Raw genomic sequence first — 18,332 nt, forward strand, 5'->3', positions numbered from 1 at the left:
CTCCCCAGCGGAGGCATGCTGCTCGGGCACAGGCTGATGTATGACCCCTTGCTGTCTATCCATTCTTACTGCGGACCCAGTCACCTGGGTGGAACTCACAGCCGGGCAGATTGCTAGCATGGCACCATTACTCTTCTGTCTAATTGAAGCCGTGTTATCAAGAGCTAAAACTTCCGTGTGAAGCAATAAAACTGAATCAGAGACCACTCATAGGACAAAGCTCATTCATTTGCAAGAATTTGTGATTTCAGAACAAACTCCAGAACTGGTGGCTAATACAAAATTGTCAAAGTATAAATGCTTCTGATCGCAGACTGAATGTATGATCGGGTGTTTCAAGGGATTTCATTTCAGCAATGTGTGGCAAACTCAGACCACAGCATGGTCTCATTTGAAGTATTTTTTAAAACCCCAAAAGTTATGACTAAAGCTAAGGTTTACAATTTTAGAAAAGCAAACTATGAAGGTATGAAACAGAGACTAACAGAAGCAGATTGGAGTAAAATAGAGAAAACACCCACAGAAGAAGGATGGTTGTTCTTCAAAAATGTAGTACTAGAGGCGCAAAACAATTACATCCCTAAAGTAGACAAATCTAAATGTAAAACTAAATTGCCAAAATGGTTTAATAGATCAATTAAAAAAAATACTGAAATTGGAGAAGGAATCTATGAAAAAGACCTAGGAGTTTTTGTTGACTCAGAAATGTCTTCATCTAGACAATGTGGGGAAGCTATAAAAAAGGCTAACAAGATGCTCGGATACATTGTGAAAAGTGTTGAATTTAAATCAAGGGAAGTAATGTTAAAACTGTACAATGCACTAGTAAGACCTCATCTTGAATATTGTGTGCAGTTCTGGTCACCTCGCTATAAAAAAGATATTGCTGCTCTAGAAAGAGTGCAAAGAAGAGCGACCAGAATTATTCTGGGCTTAAAAGGCATGTCATATGCAGACAGGCTAAAAGAATTGAATCTGTTCAGTCTTGAACAAAGAAGACTACGTGGCGACCTAATTCAAGCATTCAAAATTCTAAAATGTATTGACAGTGTCGACCCAAGGGACTTTTTCAGCCTGAAAAAAGAAACAAGGACCAGGGGTCACAAATGGAGATTAGACAAAGGGGCATTCAGAACAGAAAATAGGAGGCGCTTTTTTACACAGAGAATTGTGAGGGTCTGGAATCAACTCCCCAGTAATGTTGTTGAAGCGGACACCCTGGGATCCTTCATGAAGCTGCTTGATGAGCTTTTGGGATCAGTAAGCTACTAACAACCAAACGAGCAAGATGGGCCGAATGGCCTCCTCTCGTTTGTAAACTTTCTTATGTTCTTATGTTCTTATGTTATCTTGCCAGGACACTCTTGTAAATGAGTCCTCGTTCTCAATGGGTTTAGATGGTTAAAAAATGAATAAATACAATAATGTTGCATAAGGATTCAGGGTGGTATTAAACTGGTTTCACTTCCGTAGGGCAAGAATTACGCTTTAAAAGCCGCTGAGGATGAGAGGGAGCGGGAGAGAGTTCAAGATAGGGGTTTGTCAGTGTGACTTGCATCTGAAGGGCTAAGTAATGATATTCAACACATTAATACAAAATGACTGTTTAGGTACTTATACAAGTCTGCTGTGTATTACCGGTAATAATATATATACACCTATACTCGATAAGGCTTAACAGTATCATCAATAATCACTTCATACACTGAGATTTCACAAGCACCTCTGTTATTCAAACAGCTCTGGTATTTCCACTACAGTATCAGTACTGGGTATAGTGGGCCATAGTTTTTAATTAACTCCTATTTTTTTAATGCTGTAAAACACCTGTTAATATATTTCAAATTCTCTTCAGCACTCTGAAGGGTTTTTTTTTTTTTTTAAATCTCATTTTGCAAAATGAACATGATTTTCTCTTCTTTCTAAAATTAGGATTTACTTAAATCGCGTTTAATATCTTCCACAGGTTTTGTTCTTTGAAGACACCTGCTCAGAGGAGGTGAGTCTGAAACCCAAAGGCAAACCTGTGTGACGTCTTCGCAATCACTCATGGGACCACGGTAATGAGGCCACATTCCCAGTGTGTGCTTAACTCCTGATGGTAGCGTAGACGTCAATCGCTGTACAAAGCATCGCACTACAATCACTTTGCAGAAAACCTCTTGTCGCACCTCATAAGCAGCCTAACAGCCTTTGTGTTCATGGGGCCTGGAGTGAGATCTCTATTTCTGTTATTTTCTAATAAGAGTATCGCGTTGTGTGTCGATGTCTCTTATTTCACAGTCTCTTCACACGGCTTCACTTCTTCTTTCTTGTTCGAAAATGTGAGAGATGGGATTTCTTACACAGGGTGTTGAAGTTCTGGTGCATTGTGGGGGAATATGGATCCTTCATTAAGCATCAGATTCTGAGCAGTAATTGAAAAAAAAGAGGCATACAGTCCACTGTGAGCTAGGATGTGCAAGCACCCTGTGCATTAACAAACACAGCGCAATCACAATATAAGTACGCACAGTTTATCATTTCAAGTGCCCGATTCACTACATTGTATTTTGTTTCAAGAGATACCATTAAATACCTGAGCCACAATACCTGAGGGACCGTGGCGCGGTAGCTTCCTAGCCCAGATGCTATTGCAGGAGCAGAGACTCAGACACAGAACACTGCAAGTTGAATTGCGCTTTTTAACAAACAAATGCACAGAAACAAAACAGACAAAACACTAACAACAACACATTTAACAAAATAAAAAGGCCTTTCAAAAATCACCAACATCAACTCTAACCCTTTCTAATTACCACCTGTGAATACTATTTTATACACCCCACGGCTGGAGCCGAATTCATCGCTTAACCATGTATTAATCCAACCACATTCCCACTTGGTTTGACAAGGAGAAATTTAACCCCCTCCCTGCCAACCCAATATTCCCCACACCAACTCATACACCTCTAGTAGTTACTTAGTAAAACATGTGTACTTGTACAGAATTGTTATTATACATAGTTACAATGTACTTAATGTGTACATTTGTTTGCATGTTATAACCTTATTCTAAACCTAACCCCCTAATCCTAACTCTAACCCTAACCTGATACAATTGTGTACTTACATATATCATGCAAAAAGATTTACATGTTAAGTACTTTGTAACTATGCATAATACATAATTACACTGTAATTATGTTTAAGTACACATGTATTTACTAAGTAACTACTATGTGCAGCGATGAACAAAGGTTGTGCCTCACCTTACAGAATCATATCTAATTTTGCATCATAAAGTCGAATGAAATCTGCTGAATAATGTTGAGTTAACATATTGAATTACATAATGCTTTGTCGTTTTCCATCTACTTTAAGAAAAACTGACAAAAATTAAAAAATGTGACATTTCGAAATCTAACATGAAATACTGTACTGCTATTAAGGCTTACGGTAGACTTTTGCAATATAATTTAGTTTCTTTAATTACATTAAATAAAAGATCTAAATTATGTTGATATAGTTTTTTTTATTATTATTATTATTATGTCAAAATCTTAAATTCTAGGGTGATCCAAAGAGTTGTCCATTGCTGTACATAGAGTTATGAGAGACACTTCATGTAAAGTGTCATCGATAACTATTTCTAACAGAAGTTCCCAAACTTCTGTCCTGAGTGATTCTTCCTGCAGGGGATGTGTTTCAGGGATAACTGGCAGCCAGCAGAAATAAGCATCTGCCACACACAGGTAATCTTCCCAGACTGAAAGGAGTCTCTGAAGTGTTAAACTGCACTGCCATTGCAATATCTGTGGAAGCGGCGTGTAGAGGAGAGACACTTTTAATCCAAATAACTTTATCCTGCTTTCAAATATTTTAATAAAGAAAATTCATTGTGTCCGCGGAGCCGCGCAGTAGTCGAGCAGATGGGACGCATGACTTTTCTGGAAAACAGTCTTTGGTTAATCCCCAACCCAGGCTTCTGCAGCCCCTCACATGGTATCATCGAGAGTGAAACCTGGGCAATCAGGACTAGGGACCCACAGATACCGCCCTGGAACAGGCTGCAGAGACCCTGGGACACACAGATACCACCCTGGAAGAGGCTGCACAGACCCTGGGACACACAGATACCACCCTGGAAGAGGCTGCACAGACCCTGGGACACACAGATACCATCCTGGAAGAGGCTGCAGAGACCCTGGGACACACAGATACCACCCTGGAAGAGGCTGCACAGACCCTGGGACACACAGATACCATCCTGGAAGAGGCTGCACAGACCCTGGAACACACAGATACCACCCTGGAAGAGGCTGCAGAGACCCTGGGACACACAGATACCACCCTGGAAGAGGCTGCAGAGACCCTGGGACACACAGATACCATCCTGGAAGAGGCTGCAGAGACCCTGGGACACACAGATACCACCCTGGAAGAGGCTGCAGAGACCCTGGAACACACAGATACCATCCTGGAAGAGGCTGCAGAGACCCTGGGACACACAGATATCACCCTGGAAGAGGCTGCACAGACCCTGGGACACACAGATACCACCCTGGAAGAGGCTGCAGAGACCCTGGGACACATAGATACCACCCTGGAAGAGGCTGCACAGACCCTGGGACACATAGATACCACCCTGGAAGAGGCTGCACAGACCCTGGGACCCACAGATACCACCCTGGAAGAGGCTGCACAGACCCTGGAACACATAGATACCACCCTGGAAGAGGCTGCAGAGACCCTGAACCCCACAGATACCACCCTGGAAGAGGCTGCACAGACCCTGGAACACACAGATACCATCCTGGAAGAGGCTGCAGAGACCCTGGGACCTACAGATACCATCCTGGAAGAGGCTGCACAGACCCTGGGACACACACATACCACCCTGGAAGAGGCTGCACAGACCCTGGGACACACAGATACCACCCTGGAAGAGGCTGCAGAGACCCTGGAACACACAGATACCATCTTGGAAGAGGCTGCAGAGACCCTGGGACCCACAGATACCACCCTGGAAGAGGCTGCACAGACCCTGGGACACACACATACCACCTGGAAGAGGCTGCACAGACCCTGGGACACACAGATACCATCCTGGAAGAGGCTGCAGAGACCCTGGGACACACAGATACCACCCTGGAAGAGGCTGCACAGACCCTGGGACACACAGATACCATCCTGGAAGAGGCTGCACAGACCCTGGGACACACAGATACCACCCTGGAAGAGGCTGCAGAGACCCTGGGACACACAGATACCACCCTGGAAGAGGCTGCACAGACCCTGGGACACACAGATACCATCCTGGAAGAGGCTGCAGAGACCCTGGGACACACAGATACCATCCTGGAAGAGGCTGCAGAGACCCTGGAACACACAGATACCATCTTGGAAGAGGCTGCAGAGACCCTGGGACACACAGATACCACCCTGGAAGAGGCTGCACAGACCCTGGGACACACAGATACCACCCTGGAAGAGGCTGCACAGACCCTGGGACACACAGATACCACCCTGGAAGAGGCTGCACAGACCCTGGGACACACAGATACCATCCTGGAAGAGGCTGCACAGACCCTGGGACACACAGATACCACCCTGGAAGAGGCTGCACAGACCCTGGGACACACAGATACCACCCTGGAAGAGGCTGCAGAGACCCTGGGACACACAGATACCACCCTGGAAGAGGCTGCACAGACCCTGGGACACACAGATACCATCCTGGAAGAGGCTGCAGAGACCCTGGGACCCACAGATACCATCCTGGAAGAGGCTGCACAGACCCTGGGACACACAGATACCACCCTGGAAGAGGCTGCACAGACCCTGGGACACACAGATACCACCCTGGAAGAGGCTGCAGAGACCCTGGGACACACAGATACCATCTTGGAAGAGGCTGCAGAGACCCTGGGACCCACAGATACCATCCTGGAAGAGGCTGCACAGACCCTGGGACCCACAGATACCATCCTGGAAGAGGCTGCAGAGACCCTGGGACCCACAGATACCATCCTGGAAGAGGCTGCACAGACCCTGGGACCCACAGATACCATCCTGGAAGAGGCTGCAGAGACCCTGGGTCCCACAGATACCACCCTGGAAGAGGCTGCAGAGACCCTGGGACACACAGATACCACCCTGGAAGAGGCTGCAGAGACCCTGGGACACACAGATACCACCCTGGAAGAGGCTGCAGAGACCCTGGGACACACAGATACCACCCTGGAAGAGGCTGCACAGACCCTGGGACCCACAGATACCACCCTGGAAGAGGCTGCAGGGAGGCTGTGCAGGGGTCCTCCTTACTAGCTCCTTATTTGCTGATTTGCCAGCAGACAGTCGGAACACTTCACTGGTTCACTAAATTCTTCCAGTTACATTAAAGATCCCCCATGACCCCACCCCACAAATTATTTTCAAGCAAATTTAAGTAACATACAAAGAGTAAAATCTACAAGTAATAATTGGAGTTATTCAAATAGGACATTTGGAGTTATTCAAATAGGACTTACTTTCTTCCTGTTTAGCTTCCCTTGTCCTTGAGGATGTTGATTAATTCCAGATGCCTTGGATCCATTATTTGTTCTAAATTCATGTCCCATGTTATAATGGACATGCAATACTCATGGTTCTTCTCATGTATGTCCTAAGCCTCTTGATTGCTGACACTGATATCTCACACGTGTATGTGGAAGGAACCTAAAACCTTTATCGCCTTGCTGATGTTAGGGGTACATCACTGATTCACAGGCCTTTAATGTGTCCTACACAGTACCTAGTCTTTTAAAGCCTTGTCTGTCAGCTTTAAGCCAGAGGTGCTCCCAGAGCATTAGCTCTGCTTCACGGTTGGACAGCGCTGGGAGACAGCGTTCGTATTTGTGGCACAATTGCTCAGCTGTTTCTTTCCACCATTCACACATCAGACCGGGTGTTAACGAGAAGCCCTTTATAGCACTCTCCTGGCCATGGAAACATCCGCTGTCTAATTCAGAGATGAGCTGATCTAGGAAAGGAATCGTGGCAGACCTTTTAAAATATTCTTGTGGTGTTTCTGCTTCTGTGTTACATCTGTGTGTCTGTCTCCCACAAATTATAGGCTGGGTAACTGCTGTTCCAATCTTCTCAGTGAGATTACTTGCTGAACTAAACCAGGCTACATGGTGGAAATCAATGTTTGCTCTTATATCTGATATGACGGATTTAATATCCTCGATACTGCAGTAGGCAGTGCTCACATCCAGTCCATCCACTTGGTGGTGATGCCACTAGCAAAAGCTAGACATTCTTGTGCCACTGTTAGTGCCATGATGAATTCAAAATGTATCATTGAATAGTAAAATCCACCGGCTTTGGTTTTGGACTCAGCATTCCACTTTTGGTCTCCAATTCCTTTGATAAAGTCCACAGTATTTAGTATTGATTAATAGAACGTGGAAAACTTTAAACCCATCTAGTCTGGCATACATCAAGACTTTATTTAGTTTCAAATTTGAATCAATTCCTGTATTTTTTCCTGCAATAGGGACTGACGCTTGGTGGTGTGGAGCTAATGCTTTGAACTTTTCAAGTCTTAACTACACAAAGGTTCAGCTGATGGGATGCACAATGAGAGTATAAAGCAAGTGGATACTGATTCTCATCACAGTGTAAAACAAGAGGCAGATGCTCTTTGTTGCTTCGATCACTGGGTTCGTCAGCAAGATTTGAGAATAGGCCACACTGCTGTATATTACTGACCAATGTTTGTTTGAATCCAAGATCCACAGATACTAATGATTTCATTTTGCATTGTCTTGGACTGACTGATGCTTGCCATTCTTCTTGGCTGTTTTGAAGTGCTCCTGCAAGATTGTCTCACCTGTGTCAACTCTAAGGGTTAGCAGGGCATGCCACTTCCCAGTATTGCTTGTTGAATTCTTTGCATCACATGTGGCATCATCTCTGTGACCCCTTAAAGATATATTTTGTTTGCCACAAAATTCACTGTTTTTACATAAGCTTCTGCCTGTATTCAGCCGCTGCTGTACAGGTGTTTTAGTTTGTTGCATCACAGATATTAAACCATTGCCAAATAATACTGCTGCTTTGAGGAATTCAGATTTTCTCTTTCCATTTTGTAACTGCTGATCCTCATATTTTTAAAGGTCGTGTGTATAACCATACAAGTTTCTATGCATTTGTTCCTGTTTTTCTGCCAAAAATCAAACCGTATTTGCAATAAGCTCCATCGTCAACTACTGAACAAAGCAATCAAGAAAACTGTGTGAGCCGTTCCCTTCTGAGCGACCTCACTTTGTTGTCTGGTGTGTTCTGCTTTGGGACTTTGTATTTCTCATGAGGCTGCCAGGACTGCATGAAAAGCTCACACTGCTGGCATCTGTTCAGCTTTGTGTGTTTTTATATATAGTCCAATGTCATTTGGTTGGCTAGTCTCAGCATCTAATTCTGCAAAGACAAAAAGGTTGTTTTTCTTTTGTTTACTTCAATTGCAGACTTATTTTATAAAAAGATTTTAGTAAATTATACAACTATAACTTCACTATAACGAACCCTCCCCCAAGACCTGGAGAAATGTTCGTTATATCAGGGTGTTCACTATAATGGGGTTTGGCATTTTTTTTGTATCAGAATAACAACAAAACGGCAAATTTGAACTGAGCATCGATATATAGTCCTTTTATGAAGATTACTTCACATTGATCAACATTTAAAGGGTATTGTGAGAAGGTACTTGTGTCATGTTTGTGGGTAACTTAATTGCAAGACAGAGGAGTTGGAGCTGAAACACCAGCACAGGCGTGCAGGATTTATTGAAATTTGTGGCAAACATTTTAATGTTAAAAAGTATAACATGTAGATCTAAAGGAATAGTCTACTGCATTATCTGCAAGAAATGTAACAAATTGTATATTGGGGAAACTAAAAGGCATTTAGCAGACCGGTTTGTAGAACACTTAAGAAGCATTCTTATTAACACCACTGCATTTCCAGTAGCCCATCACTTCAACAGTGGGCTCACTGATCACACTGCTGAAGACATCACAGTCTGTGTGATCAATCAAAGCTATGGAACACATGTTGCTCGGAAACGAAAGGAACAAGAGTTCTTCTTCAAACTGGGAACTCTTGAACCTCTGGGAATTAATATTTTATTCTAATAATCATGACACCATCCACAGAATTGTTACTACAAATCTTGAATAATAACAAGTCTACTGCACTGTGTTTACTTTTCTTTTTAAACAGCTGTCCTGAAATGTCCTGAAAATAAGATTTTTTTTAACCTTTTAAACCTTTTGTGTACATTTTTTAAAAACCTTGTCTTTCATATGCCACTGACAGGCTCACTGTGTGACCCTGAGCAAGAAAATGCATAATACTTTAAATAGAGAAATGCATAATAAATTATATACAGTATTCAGAAAAAAAGCATAATACATTTAATACAGAGGAAAGTGCAGAATGGGAGCATCACGCACCAAAGCTGGGAGAGAGTTCCAAAGAGTCGGAGCCATGAAGCTACTCATTTTTTAATGATTAAAGCCCCTTTCTTGTGTACATCTCAAAATAAAATGTTCATTTTTATCATTTGTGTTCATCTATATCTCTTTTTAACCTGTTTTTGGTTTTAACCAATGCTTTGCAGTATTTTTTCTTTTCTTTTTTTTTTTTTTTTAATTCCCTAAAACCTTCAAATGTTTGGGGGAACAAGATTGAGCCAGTTGAGGTTTGGGCAGCTTGTCACAGACGGAACTATACATCAGCTCGCCTGTCTGTTCCACTTTATGTTTATCACATTGCCTGTGCCCCAAAACATTTTAGATAGACAAAAGACTATGCCTATGCAACTGGTACATCTTTTAACAGATCGTGACCAAAGTGTCAATTAAAAATGGCACATAAGCAGAACAGTGGCACAAGAAAGCACGACCGGTCTCACGTGGGTCCTAACAGATCGAGCCCACATATGTCTGCAATGTACTGTGATGGGCAGAAGACAGGCTTCAGTGTCCCACATCACATAAATTTTGAACCCTACACAAGCACACCCGTTTCTACTCTTGCAATCTGTCAGGAGACACACAGTGTGGATTTAGCAGCAGGTTGCTTTAATTTTTAAGCCAGTCTGTGTACATCTCACGTTGCTTTCAGACCATTCTGAGGGCAAAAGGAAGCATTGTGATTAAGGAAATCGGCACGGTAAGTTATATAAATAACCTTTTTGACACCAAAAGCTCTTTCCAAGGAATATGACCCCCATTTGACCCAGAAGGTTCAATTGCTGCTTCGATTCCCTCCCAGTGTTTTTTTGACTTCCCCGGATCGTGTGATTGCATGTACGCTTGGAGGTCGACTAAGCCAGGCTGTGTGGACAGGAAAGCAATGGAACTGATAAATGATCAGCCTTACCAGAGAGAAGATTCCCCCGAGAGTCTGCCACCACCACTTACTGAGTTCAGTGGCGATTCGTAAGCAAATTGTATTTCTATTGGATTTTTAAACTGGTGTGGATTTTGATTTTCTCATAAAGTTCACTTGCTGAAAAATGTTGTTGGGCTTGGCTCTCATTGTTTTTTTTCTAGGTTGCAAAACTATTGTAAATAATAATAAATAAAAAAAAAAAAACCAAAGTAAATTACATACGCGCTTCCACAAAACATTCCTAAGCTACCGTCTTGTGTGTCCTTCTGTAACATGCTTTGACCCAGAATACACTGCTGCGGTCACCCAGGAAGTGTACGCCACAGATTTCCTCAGAATAAGGGGTTGAAACGAAGAGGTTTCTTTAACCCTATCGTGCCACATTTTACTCCCAACTTGCTAAATACACCAAACGCCAAACATAATGTTATTTCAAGCCTACCAGATCACCATCGGAGACAGGATCAGGGCATTATGTCAGTGTTTGTGTTGCGCAGTGTCAGTGTTTGTGTTGCGCAGTGTCAGTGTTTGTGTTCCGCAGTGTCAGTGTTTGTGTTCCAGTGTCAGTGTTTGTGTTGCAGTGTCAGTGTTTGTGTTGCAGTGTCAGCGTTTGTGTTGCACAGTGTCAGCGTTTGTGTTGCGCAGTGTCAGTGTTTGTGTTGCAGTGTCAGCGTTTGTGTTGCACAGTGTCAGTGTTTGTGTTTTGCAGTGTCAGTGTTTGTGTTGCAGTGTCAGTGTTTGTGTTCCGCAGTGTCAGTGTTTGTGTTGCAGTGTCAGTGTTTGTGTTGCGCAGTGTCAGTGTTTGTGTTGCACAGTGTCAGTGTAAGAATGCACACTCCATCTGGGTGAAGGTTGTGGAGATGGAAACTAAAATAATAAAGTGTGAAAAGACAACATAAACCAACTGGGTAGTAAACAAAGTGTGAGATAATGTAATATGTTTAAAAGTAAAATTATAGCTAACAAATTAATTTAAATTGGTTATTACAGATTGATGTATTAGGTTCAACCACAAACGTGGGTTTAAAAGAATAAATGTTCAGTGTGGTTGAGAAAAAAAGGTGTTATAGAGGAAAGGGTATATGAAGGCATTAAGCCCTTGGGGAGCATACTGATGTCAGGAATGATCACCCATATAACTTCATTGTTTAATTGTCTGGCAGTTAAAGGTGGTAAAGTTGAGAGGGTAGGTGGAAGGGAAATGTGAGGAGAACTTGCGGTGAGAAACGAAAGTAAGGAAAAAAAGAAGAAAGAAGTTTTTGGCGTGTGTAATTCGGGGTAAACTGGAGTAGCCTGTCCCCGTTTAAAGAAGGACACCTTTAGTGTTTAGTTAGATCCAAAAAGGGTTTAGGCCTTTCTTTTGTTTTGTTTGCACCATCAGTGCAGTTGTTTTGTTTTTCAAATAAAGCCACACCCCGGCGTGTTTCATTAGAAGTATGGTTTTTGCTTGGAATTATTCCTATATTCTACATCATACAACGTCATTATCCTGGAAGACGACGGTAGCAAATTCATTACTATAGTTATATATATATATATATATATATATATATATATATATATATATATATATGCGTGTGTGTGTGTGTGTGTGTGTGTGTGTGTGTGTGTGTGTGTGTGTGTGTGTTTGTCAGTGCTTGGAAATTCTGGCCTGTGATTGGTTAAAACCTCATCATAAGAGCAAAAATAGATTTAACTATTGCCCTCACATCCTTACACCACCAGGCAATAGTCTCAGTCTGTCATGTGATTGGTTCACATTATTGTCATTGGAGAGACCCGTGTGGTCGGACCTGTGTAAAGGCATTGTGTTGCATTGCTCGTGTTCAAGTGTTTTCTTAGCAGAGCAGTTATAGTTAAAACTGTTAAAAGTTTAGTTAGAACTCCTGGAAGGAGTTAGGCTTTTGCTTTGCATGTTTTGTGTTTGTAAATACAAATAAATATACAGGGAGTGTCCTGTTTTATTTACTCTGCTGTGAGAGTTCTCCTTTCAACACAATACGACAGAATGAAAGGTCCCAGAGGTGGCCAGCTTACCCCAGTTTGCCACTATTATATAGTTCTTTTAATATGTTTGTTAAAAAAACAAAAATCTGCATTTTTCCAGCTGTATGAAATGACCATAATGTGACATATGCCATAAGTAGGATTATGATGTGGGCTTTAGTAGGATGTGAAATATTTCATTGTAACCCTTAAAACTGCTGTAGTTCTGTACTGGTGCAACAGCATAACACAGGTTTTAATATCTGTGTGTGTTTGCTGCCATCTGGTGTTTATTTTGGAATTAAGAATAATACGTTATGAAGCCAGATAGAAGTGTACAATACCCATTGACAATTTTACGTTTATGTATGTGAATATTGCAGAAATCTTGGCTCATCTAAACTTAAATATGAGGAACGGAAGGTATAAGACTCCCCTAGTGTCACAGCTCCCCTGGTCTCAGCTGCCATTCCAGGGGATGAGGAGCGATGAGGAGTACAGCATGTAGAAACTGCATGGGGTTTGCTTTTGATATACCACAGCGCATGGGGTTGCTTATTGGAGGTGAAATGTACTTGTACTGGCTTGGACTCTTAGCTCATTGAACTGAATGGAAAAGCAAGGTCTGGATGTGAGCCGCTAACCTCGCGTTTAAAGAATGTTTATTACCATCAAACTGAAGAGCAAGCTCTGTGGTCCAGAGGTCAGTACATGTCTTATTATTAACTTATCAGCAGCTAGGAAGAGAACCATTACGCTCTGCATTAACTGCAAGTGGAAAATACAAGATTAAACCGTTCTACACGTGTATAAAGCTGGTATTCATTTATTATAATAAATAAACAGGTTTTGAACTCAAGTTTGGACCCTTTTCTTTTCTCTACATATTTAATACTGTTAAATATTTGTATCATGCTTCAGACTTTCAACCCACTATATACAATACGAACACTAGATGGCAGGAGAGGACGTTGGACTCAAATTTACAGACTGGTTAAACTTGTCAGGGACGGACATTCCGTTTTGACAGTTAATACACACTTCGAAATTGACAACACCTTCTACTTCAAACTGTCAATTGCACCATTGGTTTTTCTGAAAAACAGCTGTTAATGTTACAAAACAAAAAAACAAGTACCCTTGAATTTTTCAGAGGAAAAAAAAAGTTCAAATGTCCTTCAAAGTATTTTTTGAGTGTTAGTTGTATTATTATTATTATTATTATTATTATTATTATTATTATTATTATTATTATTATTATTCACGTTAGGTTGCCTAGTTACTGGTCACGCATGCGCAAATCATTTTCGTGGCTAAATACAGGGAGTGCCCATTTGAATCATGGTACATTATGATTTTATCGAACTTATTGATTGAATTATTTATTGATAAAGATGTTTAATAAATGTACATTATGTTCACATTGTTTTCTATAGTAAAATATAGCCAGTGTTTAATGTTGGACTACTCGACGGTCAATAAAAACACGTTTAACACGTTGTTGCAAAGTTGATTAGTATTGTAAATTCAAGCCTACTACTGTTGAGAACAAAACAAAAACGCTACCAAAATCGCGTTGTTTTAACTTATTGTGATACTTTCAAAAATATTATCATTATAATTATAAACATTATTTTTCAGGTTAAACTTCAACTAGTAACATGCCTGCGGTCTGGAAGTGAAGAGCGGGTGTTCCTGTAATGCTCCTGCAATACTGTCTGAAACGTCCCGTGCTCGCAGGTGCACCTTCACTTTTATTTATTTTTCTTCAAATGCGTGTCTCCCCAGTTTAGATACACAGTGACTACCTGAGTTAATAGTCAAACAGGTAGTAAATATAACAAAACCTAAATCGTAAAACAGCTGAGATTCAAAATACAAACAACTGAACAGGTTCATTCAGCTTCTATGAATGAAATACACATTTCAGTTCAGCGTCGAAATCACTTCCCCCATATAACTTTTCAACATCTAAAATTGTATGAAAAGGTATAATTGATGTTGTATTAATACTTTTAATATTAGAATACACAGCCAATTAACTAATCTTTTAGGGATCGTGGTGACAAAGAAACTATCGAAAGGAAAAGTGTGCATGTATTTTTAAAACATTTCATACGATCAATAACATTAGTACTTTCATTTCAGTACAATTGCTGGTCTTGTAATTTGGCAAATTGTTTATTTTTCTTTGCACCTGATAAGCAGCTTTTACTTAGAAAGCCAAATTATTTAGCATGCTGTAAATGTACACGCTCAATTAAGTGAACTTGCAATTCTTCGTTGATAAATTAATATTTACCATAGTGTGGCCCCTTCGGTTCCAAAATACCGTCTGGCTCTCATTACAAAAAAACGTTGAAATGTATGCATGTGGTGTATCGTTAACATACAAATAATAACCTGAATACATAATCACATAACAGGGCCTTGCTTTCCTCCAGTACAAAATAAAGTTACTGTCCCAGAGCAAGTAAGGAGCATATCAGCACACAGATTATGCAGCAGACCAGTGCCTTTGCAAATGAGACTTTGAGCCTAGCCTGAAAAGTAGGTAATATACAAGAATTAGTTAAAATATAAATGTACCACTTCTGTAGCACTGAAACACCTGTCAGAAACTTTGAAAGTACTTCAAATACAATCATACCACTTTTTTACAGCAGAAAAACGCCAGTTGGAAATTGGTAGGTGTCATTAAATTACTTAAAATATAAACTCACTTCGTTTTAGTAACAGCAAAACACTTATGCTAAACTGGTATGCAAATTGAAAGATGTATAACAGTCTTACAGCAGTACAACAGCCACCAGATCTCTATTTGTTACACATCCAAAATATGTTAACCCTACCATTGTGCAAACTCTGTGGAGAAACAGGTCCACACTCTATTCATGTGAACATGTGATAGACCTGAGTCATATAGAACTGTACTGAGAAGCATCTGTCTTCTTTTTTAGGTTCCCCATGTGAGTAATGAGGTCAAACGTTTAAACCGGGAACAGACATTGCATTATTCTTGGAAACCAACCCAGTTTCTTGTCATATCAACAATTTCAGTTCCACAATAAAAACAGCTCAGATGAATGGATATGAATGACAGTAGACACATTCTGACACCATCACACTTCCCAGTGTCTCGCATGTCTGTCTTGTCTTGAGTGGACCAAATAATTCAGAGGTTCATGCAGGTATCCCTTAAAAGAGTTTACCCCGGTATTTCTGCAGTTCTATCATGCGTTTCCCATGGTTACACAATGCATTTGCATTGGTTTACCGTGTTTAGTAATATGCTTTACAATGCCTCACGCTTCTTTACAATGCTTTCATTAGGTTTTATTAAACGTTGCTGTACTTTCATGGTAAACTTTTATAAGGGTATAACGTAATTAACAGGATTGTAAATCAAGCCAGAAACTGTGTGCAAAGTACAGAATATGAGAACTCAGCCTTGCATCCTGCTTCCTCTTCATGACTTCCATTGAGTACTGGAGTGTGTTCTTTGTTCAATTGTTCATTACACTGCGATGTTGGAGATGCGTTTACAGACGTCCAGACTTTTCAAGAGCACAGTGCAGTATACGCTTTTAAATGCATCTCAAAATGGAATACAAGTACTCTATCGTAAAAAGCATTGGCATTGAAAGCACATTTAAACATGCTTACCCTGATAAGTCAAGGGCCATGAGTCACGGTGACCAAGTATCATAAATTGAAAAAGTTCTGCTGACATGGTAACTTTGTGAATTAAAAATGCTATGAAACAGAGCAGAGCTGATCTGAGGGTTAAGGACAAAAAGACAATTATGAAAGCAAGAACTGGTCGTGAATCACGCGAACGTGTTTAAACTCAATTAGTATCCAGGAAAGGCATTGCTGTTGCATTAATACAGCAACCCCCGTACAGACCAGTTCCAGCAGGAAGGGCAACAGCAGGAGCAGTAGCTGCGCTGCACCCTGGCCCACGCACTCAGGGGGCCCTGGAGGGGTTCGAAGGGTTTTTTTTTCAGCGGTTATATTCTGTGTGCACGATTCATCCTGTGGTTTAGACGGAAGCTGTTGGCTGCGGGCACCAAAATAAACTACAGCAAAGCAACATGCCTGCATTTCCGATTTTAAAATATTTTTTTTTAAAAATGGTTTCCTATGTAAGAACATTTCTGCAAATATCTGTGCAGAATGGTGACTTCTGTAATCATTTCAGTGATCGCAGAATTGGGGAATCCTGGTAGGATTAGTGATTAAACCTGTTCGTTTATGAGTTAAAAATAGCCTTGAGTGTAAGATGAAGAGCAGAAAACGTTATTATTCTATACTGTTTCATACATGCTAACATTCTGACAATTAAATACAGTTCAACATTGAACACCTGATGTGGTGCGTTTGATGTTTATAAAGAAGGGTTAAATTAAGGTTTTAGGGTCCATCTTCCTCTTCCTCCGTCACTGACCAGTTCAGCAGGAAACCAGAATATTCCCAGTGTGACTATTCATGTTTCCATTAACAACGGTTTCACAGTGGTGGTTCGACTTTAAGAACATAAGAACATAAGAAAGTTTACAAACGAGAGGAGGCCATTCGGCCCATCTTGCTCGTTTGGTTGTTAGTAGCTTATTGATCCCAAAATCTCATCAAGCAGCTTCTTGAAGGATCCCAGGGTGTCAGCTTCAACAACATTACTGGGGAGTTGATTCCAGACCCTCACAATTCTCTGTGTAAAAAAGTGTCTCCTATTTTCTGTTCTGAATGCCCCTTTTTCTAAACTCCATTTGTGACCCCTGGTCCTTGTTTCTTTTTTCAGGCTGAAAAAGTCCCTTGGGTCGACACTGTCAATACCTTTTAGAATTTTGAATGCTTGAATTAGGTCGCCACGTAGTCTTCTTTGTTCAAGACTGAACAGATTCAATTCTTTCAGCCTGTCTGCATATGACATGCCTTTTAAGCCCGGAATAATTCTGGTCGCTCTTCTATGCACTCTTTCTAGAGCAGCAATATCTTTTTTATAGCGAGGTGACCAGAACTGCACACAATATTCAAGATGAGGTCTTACTAGTGCATTGTACAGTTTTAACATTACTTCCCTTGATTTAAATTCAACACTTTTCACAATGTATCCGAGCATCTTGTTAGCCTTTTTTATAGCTTCCCCACATTGTCTAGATGAAGACATTTCTGAGTCAACAAAAACTCCTAGGTCTTTTTCATAGATTCCTTCTCCAATTTCAATATGATATTTATAATATCATATGGGAGATATTTGAATCACTTCGAATATCTGGGAGATATTTGAATCACACTACACTTTGAATCACTTCTGACGAGTTCCAAACACACTTGCGTTCAGAAGTTGCGCGGTCTGTCACTGTGGATGCAGTGTGGTGTGGTTAGCTCGCACGAAGAGAAGTCGTTGACGTAAGCTAGCAGTCAAGCACCCAGTTTCTGTCTCTTTGCAACAGTTTGCATTAACGAGGAGAATGCAGTGTTTGAACGGAGCACCGCGCTGCCTCCTAGCCCTCCCTGTGCTGGTGGCTCTCGCCTCTCTGTGCGTTTGCAGGGCGGAGGTCGGGGGGTTCACGGCATGCTCTCTGTTTTTCTACAATAAGCTCCCCCCGACGGGACTGGAGGGAGACGGCACGGCGCAGATCTGCCAGCGCTACTGGAACCGATACCACTTCGCCAGCCTGTACGACAGGAGGCGACGCACTCCGCTGTATTCTGCCTATATCTTTTCACCGGAGGGGGGAACGCGTCCCAAAATTAAGTGGATGTATGAACCACAGGTATGTATGTTTTGGGTTTTTTTCATTAAAGTTAAGCACAATGGAACGGGTTACAGTCAAGCAGACCAACAAAAACACACACCAGAGATTCCTGTCCTGGATACATTTTGTACCAGTGTGTGCTGGTATTTGTTTTAAAATGTG

The 18,332-nt window shown here is 41.3% G+C and overlaps 1 protein-coding gene across 1 annotated transcript in view; it reads left to right on the forward strand.

Moving 5' to 3' along the window:
* The first annotated feature begins 17,801 nt into the window (after nucleotides 1–17,801).
* LOC121301939 (endonuclease domain-containing 1 protein-like) overlaps nucleotides 17,802–18,332 on the forward strand; it is a 6,107-nt gene continuing 5,576 nt past the window's right edge. Inside the window, exon 1 of the mRNA XM_041231665.1 lies at nucleotides 17,802–18,188. Within this exon, the coding sequence (XP_041087599.1) occupies nucleotides 17,883–18,188 (306 nt within the window). The 5' untranslated portion in view covers nucleotides 17,802–17,882. The remainder of the gene's footprint in view (nucleotides 18,189–18,332) is intronic.

Source organism: Polyodon spathula, chromosome 28, assembly GCF_017654505.1.
Source record: "Polyodon spathula isolate WHYD16114869_AA chromosome 28, ASM1765450v1, whole genome shotgun sequence".
In the NCBI taxonomy this organism is placed as follows: Eukaryota; Metazoa; Chordata; class Actinopteri; order Acipenseriformes; family Polyodontidae; genus Polyodon; species Polyodon spathula.